Genomic DNA, 14297 nt, shown 5'->3' with positions numbered 1-14297 from the left:
TTAGAATAGAATAGAATAGAATAGAACAGAACAGAACAGAATAGAATAGAACAGAACAGAATAGAATAGAATACTTTATTGGCCAAGTGTGATTGGACACACAAGGAATTTGTCTTAGTGCAAATGCTGTCAGTGTACATAAAAGAAAAGATACATTTGTCAAGAATCTTAAGGTGCAACACTTAATGATAGTCATATGGTACCAATAAGCAATCAAATCATACTAGGAAACAGTCAATAAAAATCATTAGGATACAAGCAACAAGGTTACAGTCATACAAGGTTACAGTCACAAGTGGGAGGAGATGGGTGAAAGGATGAGAAGATTAATAGTAATAGTAATAGTAGTACAGACTTTGTAAATAGTTAAACAGTGTTGAGGGAATTTTTTGTTTAGCAGAGTGATGGCTTTAGGTAAAAAAACCTGTCCTTGTGTCTAGTTGTTCTGGTGTGCAGTGTTCTATAGCGTTGTTTTGAGGGTAGGAGTTAAAACAGTTTATGTCCAGAATGTGAGGGGTTTGTAAATATTTTCACAGCCCTCTTTTTGACTCGTGCAGTACATGGATCCTCAATGGAAGTTAGGTTGGTAGTAATTGTTTTTTCTGCAGTCCAAATTACTCTCTGAAGTCTGTATCTGTCTTGATGGGTTGCAGAACCAAACCACACAGTTATAGAGGGGCAGATGAGAGACTCAGGATTTGGTTTTGGCTAGTCTAGAGAAAAGAAGGACTAGGGGAGACATGATAGTAGTATTCCAGTATTTGAGAGTCTGCCACAAAGAGGAGGAGATCAATTTATTTTCCAAAGCACCAGAAGGCAAGACGAAAAAACAATGGATGGGAAGTAATCAAGGAGAGAAGCAACCTGGAATTAAGGAGAAATTTCCTCACAGTGAGGACAATTAAGTGGAACAGCTTGTCTTCAGACATTCTGGGTGCTCCATCACTGGAGGTTTTTAAGAACAGACTGCACAGTCACTTGTCTGAAATGGTATAGGATCTCCTGCTTAAGCAGGGGGCTGGACTAGAAGACCTCCAAGGTCCCTCCCAGCTGATTCTTCCTATTCTTATTCTGATCTAGTTTATAGTATATGACGTGATTAACTTAGTGGGTCTCTATTGACTTGCTTTGATCTCAAACTTTCCAAAGAATATTAGTATCAGTATTTGACTTCAGAGAACCGGCAAATACCACCTCTGACTGGAGATTTTACAGTATCCTTCCCTTGCCATGCCCACTAAGCCATGCCCACAGAACTGATAGTAAATTTTTTTGAATCCCACCACTGGTGTTGACTTGGCCTTTGACTGGCATTTTGCTCTCAACAGTACATGGGACCAGCAAAAAGAGGTTAATGACTGGTGACATTAAAAAATATTTAATTTAATTCACTTTCAAATATGATTTAATTCAAATTAATTCAATAAAGTTAAACATGATTTTGCCTCATATGTTTAATTTTTTTCTTCTGTTACATAAAAATGGTACTTTGTGATGATTTATTTAAGGGTTTTTGGAAATGCATAAAAAAACCTTGGGGCTGATATCTGTATTATGATAATTATTGTACGAAAACCTCAATTTGACACGCTGATGCCCAGAGCCGCCTCTTTTCCCCTTCCTCTTCCTTTTTCTGTTGGCTAATTTAAGTTTTAGGTCTGTGGACAAGAACTGCCTTATTGTACTGATTGCATGCAAATTGCTCTGAGAGCCTTTTCACATGGCAAATAGGTTATCAATGCTTTAAATAAATAACTCTTATGTGGTTGTTGTTCCTGTTGTTGTTTTGCATGAAGTAGGAATGGGATTCTGAGGTTTAATTTTTCATGATTACCAAAATCAAAACAATCAAGAGACATCCAACAAGCATAAAACCCTTAAATTATTTAATTAAATTTCACATTCACAATTCATATTAGAATAGCAAATTTAGCAAATGTTCGATATTGGCAAAATTTTGGCTCTTGCTAATTGACTAAACTCGTTTTAATTACATTTTGGGCTCTTTGTTCATCCCAATCAGACCCGATCTTGATACCAATTGGACAGCAATTAGAGAGCAGATCCAGATGGACTCTATGATCCTGAAGGGGCTAACTCCAAACGTCAAGTATCAGTTTGCCATTCGAGCTACAAATTCATATGGGCCCAGTTTGCCAAGCATTGCCAGTGAAATAATCAGAATGTTCCGTGAGTAGACAATCTTACATATATTGCTGAGCACTGAAAATGTTGTGGCTGATCAAAAAACTTTCTCTAGCTACTGACTATTTTAAAAAATCAACTCTCCTTGCTTCCTTCATTGGCTCAACATCTGAGTTCTGGAAAAGCCAAACATAGGTATAATTCAAGAAAATGCAAGCCCCATCCTTCTTCTTTCACTACATAACTATATTTCATAGTTAAGCATGGCACATGTGTGGGACAACAACTGTTCGCTGGAACAGATTAAATAATGCATAGGATCCATCAGAGTAACGATTCCTTAGAAATAAAAGATAAAATAAAAGCAAGTTCCCAAATAATTAGCATTAGCATTAAGAATCTGCTATTTTTGTGTGTGTCTTATCGTTTATACTAGTTTTTAATCCGTTTATACTAATTTTTAATCCAAACCTTCTTTTCATTAGTTTCTTCATTTTTTTATTTCCATTGCTTTTTATTCTGATATCATTAGACTAGGTCTCATAATATCATGAATTGTTTTGATTATTTTGGTTTCTTGTGCTTAAATTTAACTTTCAAAGAGAATGTTTATGGAAACCTCCTAAAGATATAATAGTCATTTATAGTTTTGGCCAGAAGGTCATAAATCCTTGTTACTGGGTGCACATTTTTTTCCTGACATCCTGTTTATCTGTAGATGAAAATATTTTCAGAACTTTCACAATTAAGGGTGAGACATTTGATGTACTACAGTTGGTAGGCTATTTTCTAAAGCAAGAAAATCATGGTTGGTGGCTCCTACAATATTGATTTGTTACTGAAAAATCCAATGTAACCTTCATCACTCTTTCCCTGAACCAATCCACTTGAGGGATCAGAGAAGCAGATTTGATTCACAGTGACTGGTGTTACGCAGAATAATGGACAGCTAAGAAGTTTAACCTGCCCTAGTGACATTTCTACTTCAATCCTTCTTAAAGAGATTATTAATTCCCATGTATGCCTATGGAGAATAGTAACAATCACCTTTGGAAACATTACCTAACAGAGAAGGAAAAAACTGCCATTCCCCAGTTATTCTGTTTCATTCAGTCTTTAGCATAAGGGGAACGTGAGTGCAGAAAAATATCAATATTCAATTAAAAATGCCTTCATATTTACAATATGAACACTTAGCCTTGCTGTATCTAAACTTTTAGTTTCGGGATAATGTCAGCGTTCCAGCAAATGTCATTCCAATCAGTAACTCCGACACAAACATATCTCAAAAGTACCTTTATTAGAATAGCACCTGGCACATCTGTGTAATCCCGAATGTAATAGTTTTTGGGCTTTCCACAATTCCCCAAACTACAAATCTATCTGCCCTTGGTTGTCATCATATCACATGGCCCAATCACGATCCATCCAAAAGTAAGATCCTTACTTCATCCTGTGCCATACTAAATGACCTTGAATTAACGAAAGAATGTTATTTTGTCTATTTAGAGCTACTTAATTGAAATCACCCCCCTCCCACTTTCTCAGGCTATATGGCCGTGTGGAATATGGCTTCCAAAGCTGACACCATCATAATAAATGGCATTTTGCAAATAATAATAGCAAAGAAAGTAAAATACTTCAGTGAGCACACTTTCTAGTATATGGGATAAACTTTATTTGGTGACAGATGCTACAGGACATGAGCATAGCAGGGCTGTTACACATATCCAGTGTTTTAGTAAAACTAATTAGTAACACTAATGTTTCCATTCCCAAGGCCAACAAGTTAGTCACTGGACACTGAAACACTTCTTTTCATTTTGTTATAGCCATTAGACAGAATCTCCTTGGGTAGACCAAGAATTCAATTACTTTTCAAATATGACTAACTTCTGATATTAACTCTTTCATAAGATGGCTTCAGGACTTTTTGAAGTTCTTGAACTGAATTGCCACCTAAATTAACAACAGCAAAAGGCTTAACCAGGTTCTTACTTGTTAGAATTGGATTGATTAACCTAACCTTTTATAGATGTTAGAATGGATGTTTTTCTTCTCAGTACCTTCTGTAGAGTCCCTTCCTCCCTGTCCTTTCAATTTCATTGTACACATGTTGTGCATTGACAATAAATGTTTGTTTGATTGATTGATTTGATTGATACAGAATTACACAGATGGAAGTATGCCTTAAAAGTGCTAATGTTCATTGCACACTGAAGATGTGTACCAAAATAAGTTCCAGTGAGCTATGGGATGTCCTTCATGGCACTTTTACAACATTTGATATTTCAAGAATGAAATATACTTCCCTACAATTGGTCTGTTAGGCTCATAAAGTATTTCTAATGTTGGGAATGCAATATCTATATTTTAAATATTCAGCTTTAAAGAAAACCACAAAACAACAGAACTAAAAAAGGAAAAGGAAATACAAAAAGACGTTTTAAAAAACACCAATAATATACAGGAGGCAAACAGATAAAATCTTGTATTGCAATAAAAACATAAAATTAACCCAATCTTTGCCTTTATCCACAAACTGGATAAGGGCAAAGGGCCAAATTTTTACAAATAATCACTGCATAAACGCTAAGCCAACCTTTTTGAAATCAGGTACCAGTTTCATGGAAGACAATTTTTCCACAAATAGGGGTTAAAGTGGTTTTGGTTTCACCCACTCGATCACCACTCACCTCCAGCTGTGCAGCCTGATTCCTAACAGGCCACAGATCTTTACCCATCTGGGGATTGGCGAGTCCTGCCCTAAACTATTGTAAAATAAAGAAACAAAGTGATTTATTAAATGATTTTCATGATACATGAATTATATTCATATTCAGCAAAGAATAATAATCCAGCATTCTAATGTACAACTGTTCCACCAATGTCCAAAAGGATATGTTGACTTGACTTTCATTTCTACTATGTACATCATCTTATTTGTTATAGTCTAGTATAATTATTGTTTTCTGAAATCATATCTGGAACTTCTTCTTTGTTCCCACAACTAAATTAAGGTTTATCTTGCCAATGTTTGGTATTATGAAGTAAGAATTATGCATTATTTAGTGAAGCATGCAAACCAGCATTTGTGTTTCCTGCGTTGGATGAGGAGAACACCACTTTCTCCTTCTGTCCTGGCCACTTTTTACAGAGGCAGGATTGAGAGCATTTTAACAAACTGGATCACTGTTTGGTTTGGTGCCTCAGATAGAAAGTCCATACAGAGAGTGGTAAGGACAGCTGAGAAGCTCGCTTCCCATCATAAAGGATATTGCTTATAACTGCTATGTGTTTGGAGACCCCACACACCCACTTCACAGTCTATTTCTGTTGCTCCCCTCTGGGAGGAAGTTTCAAAGTATCTATAGCAGGACTACTAGATTCTGTAACAGCTTTGTTCCTTATACCATCCGTCTTGTAAATTTGCAGGATTCTTTTTTTGTTGCCATGTATATGTATACATCCAAACTAGACTGTGATGTTTCTTTGTGTCATATATGTGTGGGTATATGCATAATAGTTATCTTTTGAGAGCTGAATGCAAAAAAAAATCATTTTAATGTATGCTGATTAGTGTACATTTAAAGTGACAATAAAGTTCTGTTCTGTTCTACTCTACTCTACTCTATTCTACTCTACACTCTATTCTACGCTATGCTACACTATTCTACTCTACTCTACTCTACTCTACTCTACTCTACTCTACTCTATTCACCATGGTGGCGCAGTGGTTAGAATGCAGTACTGCAGGCTACTTCTGCTGGCTGACAGCAGTTTGGCAGTTCGAGTCTCACAGCTCAAGATTGAGTCAGTCTTCCATTCTTCTAACGATCCAGATTGTTGGAGGCAATATGCTGACTCTGTAAACCACTTAGAGAGGGCTGTAAAGCAGTATATAAGTCTTATGCTATTGCTATTCCATTCTATTCCATTCCATTCCATTCTATTCTATTCTATTCTATTCTATTCTATTCTATTCTATTCTATTCTATTCTATTCTATTCTATTCATTTCTCAAAGACATTTCTCCAATAATGCCAGTTTTACTTCATTTACCTTATATGAAAATGACACTATATCAAAAACATACATTTGTGACTATACCAGTTTTATCTTCTCAGACCCAGAAGTGTTAGGGAGTGGAAGCTATGGACATCCATACATGACTGAGTCTGGAAATGGAGATGATGACGGAATTGACATTGATGATTCAGACTATGACATTTATATCGATCAGGTACATCCCGATGTCTCACTCTGGCATTTTGGTTGCTTAACATTTTCAGTGCAGTATTTAATCAAGAACACCTAGAGATCAAATACAAGTCTATCGACAAATATATGTTCTGAGGCTATCTTAAGTATTCGTTTGCATTTGACTCAGTCTGAACATTTTCTTCCTTCTCTGATCTTCTGAAGCCTTTGATTTTTTTTCCCCAGACATATTTGTTTTCACTGAAACAAACCAAATGAGGGGGAAGAGAGTAATTGCTTCAAAGTGAAGCTGAGCAAAGTTTTCCTTTACACAATTGAAGCCTGCCTTTTGCATAACTTCTGTTTCATTTATTCCAGGGCTGCATCAGGGCTGTGGTTGGCCTCAGGGGGCCAGGTGGGTGTGGCCGACTGGGCATTTATGTTGACTAGGTGGGTGTGGCCAGCTTGACACCACTCCCCAAATCGCTGGCATGTTTCCTCGTTGCACTGGGTAGACCGGGCCAAAACGATATGGGTAGACAAGGGCAAAGCGGTATGGGCCAACCCTTTAGATTTTCCAGGACGGCCCCACAGGCCAGATCCAACTACATCACCAGCCAGATCTGGCCTGTGGGACTTGAGTTTGACACCCCTGATTTATATTGATTTTATTTCAATCAAAAGTACCTCAACATTCTCCTCCCCTTCTAGTAGCTGAAGAAGCTCACCGTTAGTAGAGAAAGAAATACATTATTCTTTTTTTTCTTCATATTTTAAAAATTGCAGTAGTATATTGCGGCAGCTATCCAGGCCACCTCTGTCATTGGACAGAATGAGGCAGTAGACTCAGGTGATGGATGCTAATGGGGCAAGACTCCAGAAGAAAGAACACTGTGATTTGGTGTTAAGCTAGTGGGTTAACTTCAGGTATATGTAGTAGAGGACACTTTTCCATTGGCACTGTTGAGTAGTCAGCTCGGTTGCTAACCTACTGGGCTCTAGAGGTTTTAATTAACCTTTGGATTTAATCTTTTGCATCAAAGGCTTTTGTTATTTGCATCAAAGACCTTCTTCCCGGGAAATTAGATAGTGGCCTTCATTTAAATACAGGTAGTCTTCGACATACAACAGTTCATTTAGCGCAGGCTTGTCCAACCCGCGGCCCACGGGCCGCATGCGGCCCAGGTCACCTCATAATGCGGCCCAGTGCCCACCCCAACCTTCGTGCCAGAGCCAGCGAGGAGGAGGAGGAGAGGCAGGCGCGAGGCGGGGCGAGGCGAGCGGCAGGCCAAGCAGCAAGGAAAAAGGCAGGCGCCGTCAGAGCGCCACCTCCTGCTGTTGCCGCCACCAGCACCGCCGCCGCTTCTGCCCCCACCGTCGCTGCCGCTGCTGCCCCCACCGCTGCTGCCGCTGCTTCTTTCCCCTCTGCCGCCGCCGCTTCTGCCCCCGCCGCCGCTTCTGCCCCCACCGTCGCTGCCGCTGCTGCCCCCGCCGCTTCTTCCCCTGCCATCGCCACTTCTGCCACCGCCGCCGCTTCTGCCCCTGCTACCGCTGCTGCTTCTGCCCCGCTGCCGCTTCTGCCCCCACCGTCGCTGCCGCTGCTGCCCCGCCACTTCTTCCCCTGCCGCCGCCACTTCTGCCACCGCCGCTGCTTCTTCCCCGCCACCGCTGCTGCTTCTGCCCCCCGCCGCCACCGCTTCTTCCCTCGCCAACGCTGCTGCTTCTGCCCCTGCCATCGCTGCCGCTGCTGCGCCCGCCGCTTCTTCCCGCACCGCCGCTGCTTCTGCCCCCACCGCCGCCACCTCTTCTTCCCCGCCACCGCTGCTGCTTCTGCCCCCACCGCCGCCACCTCTTCTTCCCCCGCCAACGCTGCTGCTTCTGCCTTCCAGTCCTGCCTCATCCAGCTGGGCCATTTGCAGGAGGAGAGGTAGGCGTGAGGCGGGCGAGCTTTCTCCCCCTCCCCCGCAAAATTTGGCCGGAAAATAAACTGTGATGATCAGGTATTGTTACTGTTATTTTATTTTATGTGCGGCCCAAACCAAATTTTCATCTTCTAATGTGGCCCAGGGAAGGTGAAAGGTTGGACACCCCTGATTTAGCGGATCATTCAGCACCACTGAAAAAAGTGACTTATGACTGTTTTTCACACTGACAACCATTGTAGTATCCCCATGGTCACGTGATCAAAATTCAAATGCCCGCTAACTGGCTCATATTTATGACGGTTGTAATGTCCCAGAGTCATATGATCCCCTTTTGTGAACTTCTGACAAGAAGAAGGAAGCCAGATTCACTTAACAAATGTGTGACTAACTGAATAAATGCAGTGATTCATTTAACAACAGTGGCAGGAAAAGTCATAAAACGGGGCAAAATTCACTTAACGAATGTCTTACTTAGGAACAGAAATTTTGGGCTCAATTACAATTGTGAGTTGAGGGCTACCTGTATAAAGAAAAGTATGTAAAGAAAAAATGTATCGAGTGCCTTTTCCTTTGTGGGGATGGGGTTGTATAAAAAAGGAAACTTCCAGGGGAAAATAGAATAGAATAGAAATAGAAATAGAAGAGAACAGAAGAGAACAGTATAGAACAGAAACAGTATAGAATAGAATAGAATTCTTTATTGACCAAGTGTGATTGGACACACAAGGAATTTGTCTTGGTGTAAATACTCTCAGTATACATAAAAGAAAAGATACATTCATCAAGAGTCTAGAATCATAACGCACAACATTTAATGATAGTCATGGGGTACAATCAGCAATCAAATCATACTAGGAAACAGTCAATATAAACCATAAGGATACAAGCAACAAAATTACAGTCCTACAATCACAAGTGGGAGGGGATGGGTGATAAGGAGTGATGAGAAGATTAACAGTAATAGTAGTGCAGACTTTGTAATAGTTTGACAGTGTTGAGAGAATTATTTGTTTAGCAGAGTGATGGCTTTCAGGAAAAAACTGTTCTTATGTATAGTTGTTCTGGTGTGCAGTGCTCTATAGTGTCGTTTTGAGGGAAGGAGTTAAACAGTTTATGTCCGGGATGTGAGGGGCCTGTAGATATTTTCACAGCCCTCTTTTTCACTCATGCATTATACAGGTCCTTGATTGAAGGCAGGTGGGTAGTAATTGTTTTTTTTTCTGCGGTCCTAATTATTATTAATAATAAAAAAAAGTCTTTTGGAAAAAAAATTCAGGTTAGCTTTGCATTCCAAAACATTTTCACTCCAAAGTTAGAGATTGCAGAGAGCATCCCAATCTCCGATCTCCCTATTAATTCAGAGAAAATATGAATAGACTGTTATCTTATCATAATATTCCTGAAGGACAGGCCAAACTTCACAGCCATGGGAGGTGATTCATGATAGGATAAGGGAGATGTGTGAAGCTTCTTTACACTGAGTGTGTGTGTGTGTGTGTGGAGGGGATAAACAGTGTTCTGTTGGCACTGTCATTTCAAGATCTTGGACAAAAATATATCCTATGCTTGCTATATGAGATGCTTTGAATAGAGATATTATGGTTAGAGCATACGGCTTTTTACACGCGTGTGTTTTCCTGAGCTGTATCTCTTCAGTCAGATCAATAGAAGATTCAAAGTTATTGTGCTTTGTAAGAAAGGATATTCCTTCCTTGAATGCTATTGCTTATGTTCCATGGGAATAAAAACTGCAATAATTTTAGCCTTTTTGTAGTCATAGTCAGTAGGCCACATTGAAGTGCTATCCATCACTTCTTTAACTGACAGAAATATGTAGCCCAAGTTGCTGGATCTTATTCTGTCACAATAATTAGACTGGTAAAGTGACACTGTCCTTAAATTTTAATGCAGAACAAGTAAGGAAAGCAGATGCAGATCTCATGGGTGTATGAAACCATACGAAATAATGGAAATGTGGTCACTGGGGACAAAACCAGCAAAGCATATTTGGTAGAACCCTGATCTTTTTCCCATGTCTAACACAGGCCTAACGTTCTCTCAAAAACCCCATGTTTCTAAAAAGAACATTAAAATGTTATTTCAAAAAAAAAAAGTGGTAAGCTGGTGTATATTAAGTGTGTGTTCTTCATAAGCTTTTGAGAAAACACTGATCAGACATTACATGGTCAGATATGTGTCAGTGTTCCATGTAATACAGCCATAGCAATCAGAACTCTGAGGCAAGCAGATTCCCCGAAGAACAGGTTTATTGGACATACCATACTGGCACATACTGCTGAAAACCGACTCTAAAAATTCCCCTGGTTTTCACCTAATTAAAAGTAAAGTTTCTCACCCTCTCCCAAACAATCAGTCACATGGTCCAATCAAGGTACTGTCTGGTTGCTTGGAAACTTTATTCCTCCTCTTTTGGAAAGTCATTTGTTCTCAGGGGAAATTATTTTGTTTTGTCTACAAAACCCCAGCAATCTCTATTCCCCCCTCCCTGACTGAGGCCATCTTGGAGGCTTCCCTGTTGCCAATATGTCTATGAAAGCCAAGTGTTTTCTCTCTTCTTGCAGTCCCAGCCAAGATAGTTATGAAATCCAGTGCCCCATTGGTTGGAGGAGAGGGTATTTAAACTGTGGAATAAAGGCAATGTCATGAGCCATGTCATATAAAAATAATTACCAGGACATATTTCAGTTATGGTAAAGAGGATGTGAAGATGAATACTTAATCAATATTCTGGCTCAAATTAATTAAAGCTTTCTTCTCCTTAAGAGATGACACAGTAGGGCACTATTATCCTAGATGTTTGGCAGCAAATCATTCTACTGCTATCATATCAGATTGAGTAATTATTGAATATTATTATCCTATCCATGATTAACATTTAGCTGTAAGAACTGCACTATTGAGCTTTGGCCTTACTAAACACATGTTTTAAATAAATTTTTCATTAGCTCAAACCACTTCCTACCATCAAAGGAGACAATACAAATTTTTTGGTTGAAACCAACCTAATACAAGGATCTAATGCAGAAGTCCTTTCCGGGCTGCTTTCACCTACTACATATCCTGTCACTTCTATGGCAACAACTACATTCCTACCACGCGCTACCATCCCTTCCAGCATTACTGCTAAGGCCATCAGGAGGAACGGCGGGACTTCAGTTGTACGACAATCTGATCAGTCCTGCGATGAAACCATCTGCTCCACCAACAGCTTTTGCATCAATGATTATGAGCGGAGTGGCTCTCGTTGCCACTGCAACCTTGGCAAAGGAGGGGAGAGTTGTTCAGAAGGTTGGTTTACTTGGAAAGTGTTGGTAACTCTCTGTACGTTCTGAAGATTTCCTTGTTTGAGGACAGATTTGCAGAGCAGCATTTCATATATTTGATTTGACACTTTAGTGCATTTACAAGCATGGAAGAACCATAACTGGAAAAGACACAGCTGGCTTTTGGGCAGATGGTGGGTTTCACAAAAATCTAGAGGGAACTTAATTCATATCTACTATCTAGGTTGAGTAAACAGCATACCTTTTGAGAGGCAATATAACTTTAATGACCAGCTGCTTAGGTTAAAAAAACAAAACAAGAAATGACTTCTTTTAATTGTATCCTGATTGTGAGTTTCCTAAGGGCCTCTATTTTGTGAATGTTCAAAGTCAGCATCATAGTTTATTGCCGGTTTTTTTTTTTCCCAGATTTGATTTCGTTTCTGAATTACCCTAATTTTTGCTACTATTTTTCCATATATTATAATTTGGCCATGCACTTTTTTTCCTTAAAACAAAGTATTGCATTGAAAGTTTGACATTTGAATGAGGAATGGACTGAAGCTGAAACTACACTTAGAACAAAAAAATGGGGAAAAGAGGTGATTCTTCAAATATTTGGAAGGAAGGGACCAGTTAGGAAAATTTAAGCAGTTGGCAGTGACTGTTAAAGTCTAATGCTAAATATACCAAGATTATATTGTGATCTATGGTTTAAAATTGATTCTGTTATTTGATGTCCCAAAGGTGCTTTTTCAAGAGGCAACTTGACTTTCTCATATTTTTTTTCTTTGAAGATGTTTTGCTTCTCATCCAAAAAGCTTTTTAAGCTCTGACAGGACAGTTTAGTCTTTTCCTCCAATATAAATATATTGATATATAAATATATATTTATATTGACTGAAGATGCTTCTTGGATGAGAATTGAAACGTCTTCAAAGAAATAAACGAAGTCCAATTGCCTTCTGAAAAAGCACCTTTGGGACAACCTGGATGACTGAGAATCTCTACAGTGTGTTATTTGATGATTAACTGCTAAGCAATATTTTTCTGTTGACTTTCAGATATTAATATTCAGTATCCTCAATTCTTTGGCTATTCCTATGTCTCCTTTGAGCCTCTTAAGAATTCCTATCAGACATTCCAAATTACTGTTGAATTTATGGTAAGTATACGAAGCCTTGAACTAAAAAAGGCTTCGTTAAAACCTATGCAACATTTGAATCAACATTTGAACTAAAAGAAAATCTGTTAATACATTTATACCAAAAGAAAATGTGAGCATCTTGCAGAATACCTCTGTTCCATTCTGTATGAGAGCAACTTAAAATACTGTGTTTGATATGCAGAATGTGCCAAAGTTATAGTAGAGTCAACAAATGCTAGTTAAATCAGAACATGGTTTTACAGAGAACTTATATAACATGAAGGAAATAGAATTGGGTTCTGAAAAGCTCATTTGAGTTTCCCACTTGGCACTGTATATCTCTGGCCATTTTAACACTGGAATGGAAATTGGTCAAAAACCATTAGATATAATAAAAAGGCAGTGGAAAATTACCTCCAATAATCTTTTCAAGAAAACTGCAGCGACTAGTTCAGGCAGTCTGCAAGAGTCACAAAGTGACTTGAAGGCAGAAACACGGGTTCTTCATACCCCACGCAACTACTTTTGTAAAGAGTGGTAGGATTCACTTTAGAACAGTATCAAATGAAGAATATGCAAATAGTCCTCATGTAATGACCACAATTGGGACCCACAACTTGGTCATTAAATAAAGTGGATCCTAAGTGAAACTGGGACTGTGCTTATTCTGATCCTTCCTCAGTCATACGAAGCGGGCATTGGCAGAGACTAATCCAGGAGTCAAAAATTGACCCAAAATTATACATCCAAAAACTGCAACCTTTGATCTTGGGGGATCTACGGCAATCAAGACGGACAATCCAGTCCATGAATTTGTCTGGTTCTGTTTTTAAAAAACCAATCTATACCAGTGACTATCACTCCATTTGATAAAAGTTAATTCCATATTTTGTGTAGGAACTTCTGCCCTACTTCTTTTTAAGGTTTTAAATCACTTCATTTAATCTGAGTCCAAGTTCTAAATGATGAAAGTAGAAGAACATTTCCTTGTCTTTATTTTTCACATGGTGCATAACTTTAGTCATATTATTTTATTTCTTCAGAACTAAAAACACCCCACACTATGGTACAGTCCCTTTAAATGTGAACTGTCCCTTTTTTCTGGATGCCTCTATCTACACCTTTTTCAGCTTTACAATACACAGTGGTACCTTGGTACTTGCTTGTTAATTGATTGTAGGAAGCGTGACGAGTACCAAAAATGTCAAGTACCAAATAAATTTTCCCGTTAGGGAAAAATTTCCCATTAATTTGTCCCAAAGCTGCTTTTTCAATCACAAGGCAACTGACACCAGCAAGTACTAGCTTGCGTGTTGAGTACCAAACAAATGATGAGTACCAAGACAAAAAATGTTCACATCAAAATGTGTTGCCTACCAAATTTGACGAGTTCCAAAGCAGTCCAGTACCAAGGTACCACTGTACTTCTAAATGACTTTTAGATTTTATTTTATTTTTGCATTCCTAGGCAGAAGGAGAAGATGGTTTGCTTCTGTATTGTGGAGAGAATGAGCATGGTCGTGGTGATTTCATGTCACTGGCAATCATCAGGCAAAGTGTTCAGTTCAGGTAAGCAACAAAGAAAAAGATCCTACC

The 14297-nt window shown here is 39.0% G+C and overlaps 1 protein-coding gene across 2 annotated transcripts in view; it reads left to right on the top strand.

The window, feature by feature from the left end:
- Window positions 1-14297, top strand: part of EGFLAM (EGF like, fibronectin type III and laminin G domains) — a 119412-nt gene that overhangs the window by 66277 nt on the left and 38838 nt on the right. For both annotated transcript variants that reach the window (XM_026715848.2, XM_087927371.1), the window contains exons 7-11: window positions 2024-2190; window positions 6273-6388; window positions 11237-11579; window positions 12619-12719; window positions 14170-14270. In XM_026715848.2, the coding sequence (XP_026571633.2) occupies window positions 2024-2190; window positions 6273-6388; window positions 11237-11579; window positions 12619-12719; window positions 14170-14270 (828 nt within the window). The remainder of the gene's footprint in view (window positions 1-2023; window positions 2191-6272; window positions 6389-11236; window positions 11580-12618; window positions 12720-14169; window positions 14271-14297) is intronic.

This window comes from Pseudonaja textilis, chromosome 2 (genome assembly GCF_049901715.1).
Source record: "Pseudonaja textilis isolate UNSWEBS1 chromosome 2, rPseTex1.2, whole genome shotgun sequence".
In the NCBI taxonomy this organism is placed as follows: domain Eukaryota; kingdom Metazoa; phylum Chordata; class Lepidosauria; order Squamata; family Elapidae; genus Pseudonaja; species Pseudonaja textilis.
Note: the sequence above shows the minus strand (reverse complement) of the source record. Positions and strands in the feature narration are given on the sequence as shown.